Genomic DNA, 12,416 nt, shown 5'->3' on the forward strand with positions numbered 1-12,416 from the left:
ACAAAAAATATACGGATAAAAATAAGCGACAGCAATAATTACAATGAAGTCAAAAACAAAAAAAGCGGTTAAAAGTCATGCGACAACGAGGCTCAGAACGATTCAAAAATGAAAATGAAGAACAAAGAAATAAGTGGTTAGAAGATATGTGACAGCAAGAAAAAATATATGCGGTTAAAGGATAAGTAAGTAAGTTAGTAAGTAAGATGGCACTAGACCCTTAAGGTCCAAACCGGCGGTGCTGATGCAATCCATTCTGTGCTTTCACACACCCTTCCTAATTACCTTCCCCAGAATTCTCCAGGTACTCATTTAGAACTGGGTCGACTCTGACTGGGCTTACAGAATCAATCCAAAGACCCCCGTCCCAAACCGAATAATTAGCTACGCCTGGGACAAAAATCTTTATTTTTGTAATAGTAAGTAAGCAGCAACCTACAAATGGATTACTTTTGCTTGCTACTCTTTTCTAGGGGAAATGGAAAGCTCTATAGGGATTACATATAACGTTGAAAGGTCCCAATGACTTATAATCGATAGTTGCATAGTTTATGTTACTTGTAGGTTTCTACTGGGATTTGAGCCATATTTTGTTGGCGTCAAAGATTGTGATGGCGTTGTTTTTCAAACGTAATATTTCATTGATCTTCACTTTCATTTTTGATTTGTTCTGATTTTTGCTGTCACTTGTCTTCTAACAGTGCAATTCTTTGTTCTTCGCTTCATTTCTGACACGTTCTGATGCTTGCTTTCTCGCTATCACTTGTAAATCTCGCTAAGGATTATCTTCTAGCTGCATATTTCTGTATCCTCGCTATGCCATATCAATTAAACGTATATTTCTTGAATCTCGTTGTGTGTACCTCCAAATGAGTCACCTTTGTTGTTCTTTTGTTGATTCCTCAGAAAAATGGACGTATACTTAGGGAATAAAAACGTACACCTTTGTTGCTCCTTTGTTGCTTCTTCAGAAAAATGGACGTATACTTAGGGAATACATCTAACGTTGAAGGGTCCTAATCATTTGTAGATAACAGTTACGTAATTTATGGTATAATTGTGGGTTTGTACTGGATTTTTCACCACGTTTTGATGGCGTTGTTCTTCCAAAATAATAATTCTTTCCTCTTCACTTTCATTATTGACTCGTTCTGACTTTCGGTGTCACTTGTCTTCTGACAGCACAATTCTTTGTTTTCTACTTCATTTTTGAAACGTTCTGATACTAGCTTTCTCGCTATGGATTATAATTCTAGCTACCACTTACATTCTAACCAAATATTTCTTTGGTCTCGCAGTGGCTTATCTTTTAAAGACATATTTCTTTGCTCTTAACTTTTATTTTAAATTCGTTCTACACCTCCTTGGTATTTCATACTTAGCTGTCTTCCTTTTGTAATGTTGCATGTGTCATAGATGTAAAAACGATACGTTCAGTCCTGGGGAGAGGGGGTGGGAATGATGTTATAGTTTTTGTTACTATGGAACGTCTGCATCTCGGTGACTACGTTGCAGTCACCGATTCAGCCACGATTTAATTTACTAAAATAAGCATACTCTATAGAATATCACACTAACTTGGGTATATTTCAATTCCTTATTATACATTTAATGAAGTTATATCAGCTTAATACTATCTATTATCACAAAAAAAGACACAGTAAGATGATAGTAAAAAATGGTTTTAAATTTTGTTTAATCTGTAATTCATTAGTCACGCTTATTAGAATTTTACTATCTTTTTCAATCGATAAGGTTACTTCAAACTAACTAGTTAGGATTATTTCTTTGCACGGTTCAACCCGGGACCACTGACAGACATGTATTACTGTCCCAAGAAGTTTGTAATGTAAAAAAAAAAACGTAAAAATCTAGAGTTATCAGCTATGAATACACCTAGAATGTAAAATAATTACCTGTAAATGCTTGGATTACAGTTAATTGTATATGAATGTGTGCTTAAAACTAGAAGTTAATAGTTAAGATTTTTATTAGCATACAATAGGGCATTGAGTTGTCAAGGATTGAAACTAGAAAGAAAGGTATAACCAAAAGTCACGGTTGGCTTTTATGAAACAAAAGGTTTGCTATTTAGAAACACAAGAAGTCCCACACAATGATTTTACCCATGCCTAGCATTGGTCAAGCGAAAGGGCGAAAAATTAGTTCATGCAAAAAAACTACTATTATAAACAATCATTTTAAATTTTCATTCAAGTGCATGAGTCGTTTAAGGCTTCATTACTTTCTTGGGCTGAACAATTGCAAACTGATCTTTAAGAGAAATGCCAGTTAATCTTTGTGTAGATATAAGCGAACCAATCTTAAAAAAAAAGAAAATAACAAAAAAAAAAAACAAGCTATCGTCAGAAATGTCAGTTGGTCTATGTGTGGGTATGAGAGGCACATCTAAAAAACAAAAACAACAATGGCTTATGCAATTTTACATTATAAAGTTTAAACTCTTAAATACATTAATTTTGAAAGAAAAAAAAATAGTTACATTCAAACCATTATGAATTCAATTTATCTGTTTTAACGTCTACAAGCAAATATAGTAAATCAATGATATAATTTTCAGTCTTTATAATATTCCTAACATTCTATGGCTGTTTTCCCCAGCTTTTGCGGACCAATTCTAAAATTTCTAAACTAATGTTCCAACTCCTCCTAAAGAGTTGTTATGAATAACATTAAAAGGTTCAGGGATTATCCTGAGGCGCCCTTTCATTCGGAAAAGCCCATCCAGCCCCAAAACATAATAAAGATGCTGAGACGAGGAAATGCCTAGCTGAATAGAAAGGGGAAGAATCTTCAAAATTTTTTAGCGAATATACGTGCTTGCAGGGCTGCCAACAAGGAACAGCTCAAGCGTTTTTGGTACAATTTAGAGGTCCTGACACAGTGCAGTACATTTAGATTTTTTGGTACAATCAGAATTCCCGGTACATTTAGGTTTTACTTGCTTCTTTTTGACTCAAATATCTGTTCCTTTTGAAAACTATTGAAAATTATCCTATTATTATGGCAAATTTTTAACCTGTTGTTCTTGCGATAAAATTTCAATCGGAAAACCAGTACAGTTTATTTCAAAGCGTTGGCAACACTAGTGTTTAGTGCTGTTTACTTTCTTTGATAGCTTGGTTACACTTACGCTATTTTGATTTCGAGCAGAAGTAGCCCCCTAGCCCCCAAAATTTGAAGATAATACCCTCAGTCGTTCTTGGGATACTGCTGAGATGCCTTATTGGGAATTAGCATTAACACGGTGCATTTTGATTTAATGTTAAGGCAAGATTTATTTTTCAAACATAATGGGCAAATGGGAGGGAGGGCGTGGGAGGGGAATTAGTTGCCCCCCATTCACTTTCGTCAATTGAAATGGAATAAGCCCTTTTCGAAAGTACCACGACAACTCCTTCGATACGAAGTGCCCAGGTCTAAACAACAACAACAAAAAATAGTACATTATATCCACATCGATCTTTACTATAAAAATGTCAAGACTTCCAATCACTTTCGACTATAAAAAAGGGCACTAGGCCTTGCGATTTCCAATCGAATGAGCCCCTTTTGAAACGACAACGCTTTCTATTCACACCTTATATGTCCCCAGGGCATAAATTACAACCCTTATAGGGTGGTTGTCATCCAATAAGACCTAATTTCCTGAACTTTCAACTACACTCAACAAAATGGCTATCTCAAAGTTTTGATTGGATGTGTTTGGGAAAATGATGGGCGTGAGAAGGGCGTTAGTAACTCTCCAATCACTTTCAACTATTAAAAATGGCACTAGTCCTTTCAATTTCCAATTAAATGAGCTCTTTTGAAGTTTCTACGACAACACTTAAAATAGAAACCTTGTATGCCCGCAGGTAATAACTTAAAACCCTTACCCTGAGGGCTGGGGGGGGGGCTCATTCTCATAGACCTAATATCCAGAACTTTCTACTACGTTGAACAAAATGGCTATCTGAAAATTTTTATTGGATCTGTTTGGAGGAATAGTGGGCGTGAGAGGGAATTTACCCTCCAATAACTTCCGAATATTAAAAAGGGCACTAGCGCTCCCAGTTTCCAATCGAATGAGCCCCTATGAAGTTGTACGAACACTCTATCTATAAAAAACCTTATATGCCCTCAGGGCATAACTTACAACCTTTTCCCTGGGGACTTTGGGGGGTCCTTCATCCTGCAATACATAATTTTCAGAACTTTAAACTACGTTGAACAAAATGGCTATCTCTAAACTTTGATTGAACGTTTTTGGGGAAATGGTGGGCGTAAGAGGGGGGGTTAGTTACTCTCCCCTCACTGTCGACTATTAAAAAGGGCAATTTCAATTTCCAATCAAATGAGACCTTTACGAAATTTCTACAACAACTTTCTATATAAAACTTTATATTGCCCCAGGGCATAACTTACAACCCTTGCACTGAGGGCTCAGATGGGGTTATCATCCTAAAAGACCTAATTTCTAGAACTTTCATTTGCGGTGAAAAAAAATGGATATCTCAAAATTTTGATTGGATATGTTTTGGAAAATAGTGGGCTTGAGAAGGAAGTTAGTCGCTCTCCAATCACTTTCAACTATTAAAAAAAGGCACTAGCTCTTTCAATTTCCAATTGAATGAGCCCTTTTGAAGTTTCTACGACAATGCTTTCAACAAAAACCTTATATGCCCCCCAGGACATAACTTACAACCCTTGCCCATGGGGCTGTGGGGGGGGGGGAGGAGTTCTCTTCCTTAAAGAGCTAATTTCCAAAACTTTCAACTACGTTGAATAAAATGGCTATCTAAAAATTTTGATTGGATGTGTTTGGGGAAAAGGTGGGCGTGAAAGGGGGGTTAGTCGGCGTTAAATCACTTACAACTATTGAAAAGGGCACTAGCTCTTTGAATTTCCAATTGAATGAGCCCTTTTTCAAGTTTCTACAACAAAGATTAGAATAAAAACCTTATATGCCCCTGGGCATAACTTATAACCCCTGCCCTGAAAACTGTGGGGGGTGTGTCCTGGTCAAAGGTATAATTTCCTGAACTTTAAACTGCGTGGAACAAAATGGCAATCTCAAAATTTTGACTCAATGTGTTTGGGGAAATGGTGGGCGTGGAAGGGGTGTTAGTTGCCTTCCGATCACTTTCAACTATTAAAAAGGGTACTAGCCATTTCAACTTTCAATCGAATGAGCCCTTTTTGAAGTTTCTACGACAACGTGTTCTATAAAAAACTTATAGGCCCCCAGGGTATAACTTAAAACCCTTGCCCTCTGGGCTGTGAGGGGGGGGGGGTTGTCATCCTCAAATACCTAATTTCCAGAACTTAAAACTACGTTGAATTAAATGGCTATCTCAAAATTTTGATTCGATGTGTTTAGGGAAAAGGTGGGCGTGAGAGGGGGGTTAGTTGCCCTTCAATCACTTTCGACTGTTAAAAAGGGCACTTGCCCTTTGATTTTCCAATCGAATGAGCCCTTTTCGAAGTTTCTACAACAACTTTTTCGCTACAAAGTGCCCTGTTGTAAGACCATGAAAAAAAAAAAAAAAAAAAAAAAAAAATACATTATGCCAACATTGTTTTTTACTTAAGCAGCGCGATTGCGCTGCCTATGATAAAAGGAGAAAATAAATGTTAACAGGAAAAAAACAGAGAATAAAAAAATGTATTATGGTCTGAACAATAAATTCGTACAAACCCCATCTACATAAATCCTTAGCTTCCCATGATCAATGGATCCTGGACCATTACGGATCCTGGATACTGAGTGATGCAGATTCCTGGTGATGCAGAACTTCTTCCTTCATATGCCATAAAGTCCACCTCTTCAACCTCTCCAAAATTTCTAACCCGTCTTTGCAGTTGAAATTCCGAAGAAATGCTGGACTTGATAAGAAATGCCGGACCAAAGAATAGTACAGCTCTTCCAAGGTGGTTGGGAAGCTTTTGCTCAGGCATTCTCTCACTATTAACGCCAAGCCACAATGCTCCTTTTCTAGATTCAACAGCCTTGAAAGGAAACGGGAAATTTTAAGTTTTCTTTCATTACTGAAACAAAAAAATGAAAATATTCAAAACTTTACTCAATTTGTTCTCAAATACAAGATGGCCAATGTGGTGGTCCATCAGTTTCATACGCATAATCCCCCCCCTCCCCTGAGACTGCTATTTTTACAAGTGGTCTTGTACGTTGTCAAAACGCATAAGTTATAGGCCTGGTATTGGTAGGTAATAGAAATTCAAGTGTTAGAAAAATCCAAGTGTCAAACTTGAATTATCGATAGTGTGGAATTCTGATTCTTTCTGGTCAATAAACGTACTTTTCTTGCTTTATTCTTGAACTTTTATATAGATTTCAATTGGGTATCAGGTTCCAGGTACAATGAAAGCATGGGTTTTTGTTGATATGCTTGATATGACCAAAAGTTTTGTCTTTTGTATATGATTAAGATTTAAAATTAACAGGCATGTACACACGTAAGCATAAGATAGAAGATTAATCGGACACAGTTCAAACTTTGTGACGACAGTAGTGTACAATGACTTTTCAAATAAAGTTAGTTAGGAAAGACGATTATTAGAACAAGATGAGTTTATATTTTAATTGATTGATCGAGTAATTGAAGAGTCTATATTTTAGTTAACTGATTTCTAAAATTTTTGAACCTTTCCTTTTTTCTATAAAATCCCAAACTACTTTCAAGAAACGATAGTTATAACAAAAGTACTGAGGCCAGGACGTTCAGGGAAGACAACTTTTAATATGTTTCTAAAAAATTCGCAAGATCAAAAAATCATTTTCCTTGTCCGGTATCATAGGACTTCTATTTTTCAAGGCGTCTAGCCTAAAACTTGAAGATAAAGGAATAAGAAGGAAAAAAAGAAAAAAATGGAAATAAATTTAAGCAACGAAATATCCACTACAAAAACAAAAGCTATTGCATAATTTATTGTCAAATCTTGCATGCAATACTGTAGATAAAAAAACAATATATACCTAACTCATTATGCACAAATCATTTTTTTTTGCCCAATCCCTTCACAGAGAGAGAGTTTCAAGTTCCTATGGGCAGATCACAAAATTATTGAAGAATTTTTTTTTTCACAGGGATGATATCATTCAACCAATAATCATATACTGAAAATTTGTTAATTATTTACAAATAACATTTCAATAAAGAAAATCCTATTGTTTGACGGTGGAACACAAATCAAGCCTGGATATTTCGGCCACTGTGTATGTGACTAGAATATCCAGATTTGTATTTGTGTTTTACTATCAAATACAAGGATTTTTACTATTGAACTGTTATTTATGCGTCATGGAAAGGTGGTACTGTCTCCAAAAATTTCTTTATCAAGTAAATATAGTTGATAAATTAAAAAGAAAATATATCTAAAGATGATCCACTAATAATCTTCAAAATAAAACAGAAAAAATATAAATTTAATTAAGAAGAAACAACAAAACGAACAAGCCTTGAAAAGGAATAAGATATAATATTTGCTCGATACTTTTTCTGTTGTTGCTCGTACCAAAGTTTAGATCAGTGATTCCCAGCCAGTTTTGGGCCATGCCTCATCTAGGCATATCTAAAATCCTTGAAACCCCTCGCAATTTTTAGATTATGTCATTCAAAAATTTTACTTATATTCACTTGAAGGAAGCTTTAAAGGCAACAGTGGTACAAATTAGGGAGGAGGGGAGAGCAGGGGGCGCGCCCCCTAGACTAGGAAAAAGATCTTGTTACTTCTATTAAATAGATATTTTGTGTTTTAGCTATGTGCTATATTGAAATAGCGAGACTGAAAGACCGGTCACTTGTATTTTTCACCCCTCTGCTCTCGTTTTTCAGAGCCAATAAATACCATTATTTCTTTTCTTACTGTTACCTTTTACAATTATTTTTCACAAGATTTTCTTTAAAATGCTCTTATTATAAAGAATCCTAAATAAACTGACAGCTGAAACACACATTTTTGAGAGATATCCAGCTTCAACTTACAACAGAAGGATATTTAGCGCACATTACTTCACGGCTGGAGAAACTTCTAGAAGAAGGGCATCGAGACAAGATTTTGTAAGTGGAAAGATATTTGTGGTCTATTGAAGCACCATGAATAGAAGACATACGGATTGTATGTCAGCATGGACAGAATTTAAAACAATTAGTACTGATGCTTCAAGATGTGTAGCGAAGTCGACCCAGATCTCAAAGGTTTATGTGAAGCACGTTTTTCGCGCTATTTGCTTTCTTGGCAACCAGGGTCTTCCTTCGAGGTGTCATGACGAATCAGAAACAACTACAAACCAGGGTAATTTCGTTCAATTGATGGAAGAATATCTAAAAGTAATGAAAAGCCTAAGGCCAAGTTATAGGACCAATTTGGTCGCTATTGCAGTAATCAGTACCAAAATAACGCAGTTACATTGATAGTAAAATGCTTTGCGGCAAGAAATCATTTCAGAAGTAAAATCAGTAAATTACAATGTTATTCTTGTTTACGAGACAAAATATTTTTCTAGAAAACAACAATAGGTGATCCTACCCAGGTACATATCAAATGGAAATAGTGGAGCGATTAATCGGCTACTGTAATGTACAAATATTAGACGCCGAAAGCTTATCCACCTCTGTTTGTGAAACTACAGAATTTATTTTTGTAATTTTGGTGTTGTGCGCACATGTCACTATTTCCAATGTGGAGGATAGATTGGATTGTATCATTGCTACACTAGCCAGAGTCTCTGATACTTATGACGGTGAGGAAGCGCATGAAGCAAAATGGATTCACGATGTTTACGACTGTGTCCTAGAATCCCAGCTTTCTCTGACAAACTTGCATCTTTCAAAATATCAAACTTGTTACTTTACCTGTTACCACTACTAGTAATGAAAGGTTCTTCATGGCATTAGGTCGTGAGAAGGGGTATCTGCGATCGACAATGGAAAATAACAAACTTAGCAATTTCATGACTATGGTCGCTGAAAAAGAGGAGAAACTGGATTTGGATAGATTAGTCGACCATTTATCCAAACACCGAAGTCGTCGCTACCAAATATTTTAAGCACGTTTGTTCAATTTGGTTGTGTTGTTCCTATCTTCATTAAAAATAGGAAAACATTCTTGCCCCCTCAACATTTTCGTGAATAGGCGCCCAAAAATGCCGCCAACTTAGTATTTTTTTTGGAGGGGTCTTTTTCTAGACATAGATTTATACTAATGAAGAATATTGACTGAATAAAACACCTTTTATACAATGCATGACGTCACTGCAATACTATCATTTAAATGATTTTTTTTCTTTATATGTATTTGAATGTGACGTCATTCATACGAAAAGATTTTTTTTCCAAATTGAGTCTCTCTAAAGTGTAGTAAGCTGAAGGATGCACGTCCTGCCCATGACCTTCTGAATTATTACCATGCCCACCGGTAGGGCATGCGTCCCACGTTGGGAGCCACGGCTATCGAGCAGAAGGATGCACGTCCTGCCCTTGACCCACAAAATTTTTCCGAAGAACCAACGGTATAACGTGATACCCATATTGAGAATAACGGGTTTAGATGGTTGCAAATGGACATGAACAAAAGAAACAAGGATATTACCTGTCTGTAGTAACAATTTTGTCCAGTCTGTAACAAAAATTTCCCGAAGAACCACCGGTAGAATGTGAGCACCATATTGAGAATAACGGGTTTAGATGGTTGCAAATGGACATGAACAAAAGAAACAAGGATATTACCTGTCTGTAGCCAAAGAGCTTTTTGATTGTTTCATCAGGATTTACGGATTCTACAAAAACCGATTTGTGTCTCTGCAGCTGATCCATCAATCCACAAGATTCCAATACATCTAACATCACTTTCAGGTACCTTAAAGAAGAGTATCCAGCTGAAGTGAGGTTATAGCACATTTCATTATAGCATAGGAGGTATTGTTTTGAAAATTTAGTTCCCAAAAAAAAACGTTAAGGGGTTCATGGCACTAATGTGGCTATAATAGCCGCTTTTCAGGGGTGTTATTCCAAGCATTGTGTTTCAACTGATGTGAGATTGAAAACCAACTACCTTCTTAAGAAAACAGAAAGCTTGAACAGAACGTCAAAAAAATAAAAATAAATATGATACACTACTTTAGAAACAACAAAATTATACACTTGATTCTTTGAAAAAATAAAAAATTAAACACCTGACTTAAAAAAATTTAAACACTTGATTCTTTAAAAGAAACACAAACAAAATTATAGAAGATCTTAAAAAAACGCAATTTTAGTGCCAGAGTTGTGCGTTACGGGGGCAGAACATGGGTCGGTACGAACCGTAGTTTGTGTCTTAGATATTAGGATGTTTGTGGGGGTTACATTTTTTCAAGTGGTTGACAGGGTAGGGAAAATAACAGGAAAGTATTATCGGTAAATTATTTCTTGGTTCTTCGAATATGGTGTAATCCTCTGCTTAAATAGTACCTCAATAGCTATCAAGATGATTGGACTCGATGATAGTGAGTTTTATTCCTTTAAAGAGAAGTTCTTGCTGTGTTATTTTCGAGTGTGCGTTTCTTCTAACAAAAATAGAGTGCAAGGAAGTTCCCTGCTATGACTGGAAAGTGGAATTTAGTATGTATGAATATGATCGAAGCTTGTAGGGTTTTACATTACACCGTATACACCGACTGGGATTTTACAGCCATTTGATTCACCCATATAATTAAACTGGCAAAAAATGAATAATATTCTGAATGAAGTGAAAGAAATGTATTGTTGTGAAAGAAAGTGAAAGTTTTTTATTGTTTTAAAAAATAAAGTTGTGAGACAGAGTCAAACTTTAGCGTAAAGAGCGAGGCGTTGAGGAGGGGACAGCCCCTTTCATATACGGAATAATTTCTGTTCGTTTTAAGTTTTAATGTCACTCCTTACTTTCAGTTAAAAAAATTTGTTTTTTTTTATTTAATTTCTGATCGTTTTTTAGTTAATACAACTTTTATTTTGACTCACCGCCATTAAATAAATAAACAAAGTTTGCATAAAAATTTTACTTTTCTTTTGCTAAATGGATGTCTCTAAATTTGGTTATGACGTAATTTAAAAATTAACTTACGTAACTAAATTCTATATTCGTATATTTTTCTTCTGAAAAAGAATACAAAGTTGCAGATTTTTGCAGATATGGGATTGAAACCTATGTAATAGGGTTTTCTGATACGCTGAATCTGACGGTGTGATTTTCATTAAAATTCTTTCACTTGTAAGGGATGTTTCCCCCCTCTTTAAAAAATCGGATAAATTTTCTCAGGCTCGTAGCCTTTGATGAGTAATACTAAACATAATAAAATTTATATATTTAAAATCAGCATGTTATAAACACATTCTTTTGATACATTTATTGACATCAAAATTCCGTTTTTAAAAGTTTCGATTACTATTGAGCCGTATCGCTTGTTTTTTTTATTGTTATTTTTTATTACGTATATGAGGGGGTTCTCCCCTTAGTCAATACCACGCTCTTTACGTTAAAAATTAAAAAAAATTTGATTCACCAACCCCTGAATCACAAAGGCCGTTTAATTATAATAGATAGCTCTTTTGAAACCACTAAAAAAAACTGTAGCGTAAAGAGCGAGGTACGTATTGACTTGGGGGAGAACCCCCTCACATACGTTATAATTTCTGGCCAAATTTTCTCAGGCGCGTAACTTTTGATGGCTAGCACTAAACTTGATGAAAATTATATATTTGAAATCAGCATTGAAATCTGATTCTTTTGATGTATATATTGGTATCAAAAACCCGTTTTCTAGAGTTTCGGTTACCATTGAGCCGGGTCGCTCCTTACTTACAGTTCGTTACCACGAAATGTTTGATACAGGGTTATCCAATTTTTTACTTTCAGCTTTGCTGGTTTTACAATATGATCTCAGTCTAATTCTTTAGAAAATAATGAGTTGAAAAATAATTAATGTTACTCGTAGTTACGGAAGAAGGCAACAACACCATCAGGTACAATCTCTACAATTTGTTTCAGCAGTGAACAATAGTTGTGAACTAACAGAGTGCAGTTACTTTCATCGTCCTGGAATTCTTCTATCTTCAAATCCATCATATCCTTTTTGATATTCTGAAAAAAAAACAGCAACAATAAGATACATTTCTTTAATGTTGAGCTTACAAACGAAAAATCATCCTATTTTAAGGTACCTTTCTTACTTAAATTAACTTGAATGCTAATTACTTTCAGACTTTCACTCACTATTGTCTAGTGATCCAGTATTCAATTCAAATCTGAAATGTCAATTAAAATAAAATGGCCACCCCTGTAATAAAATCCATCTGTATACCAAGGATAGAGGCCGCTCTACTTTGCGAATTTAACCTCAGAAAATTAAAATGAGCACAATATTAGAGTTCTAA

At 35.3% G+C, this 12,416-nt stretch overlaps 1 protein-coding gene across 1 annotated transcript in view; it reads right to left on the minus strand.

The window, feature by feature from the left end:
• Nucleotides 1-2,230: 2,230 nt before the first annotated feature.
• The window catches only part of LOC148956247 (general transcription and DNA repair factor IIH helicase subunit XPD-like), a 68,283-nt gene continuing 58,097 nt past the window's right edge, over nucleotides 2,231-12,416 (minus strand). The window contains exons 3-6 of the mRNA XM_089090033.1: nucleotides 11,972-12,123; nucleotides 9,753-9,882; nucleotides 5,755-6,012; nucleotides 2,231-2,323 (exon numbers count right to left, since the gene is read on the minus strand). Coding sequence (XP_088946159.1) covers nucleotides 2,231-2,323; nucleotides 5,755-6,012; nucleotides 9,753-9,882; nucleotides 11,972-12,123 — 633 coding nt within the window. The remainder of the gene's footprint in view (nucleotides 2,324-5,754; nucleotides 6,013-9,752; nucleotides 9,883-11,971; nucleotides 12,124-12,416) is intronic.

This window comes from Artemia sp. Qi Xiang Cuo, chromosome 1 (genome assembly GCF_049724085.1).
Source record: "Artemia sp. Qi Xiang Cuo chromosome 1, ASM4972408v1, whole genome shotgun sequence".
NCBI lineage: Eukaryota > Metazoa > Arthropoda > Branchiopoda > Anostraca > Artemiidae > Artemia > Artemia sp. Qi Xiang Cuo.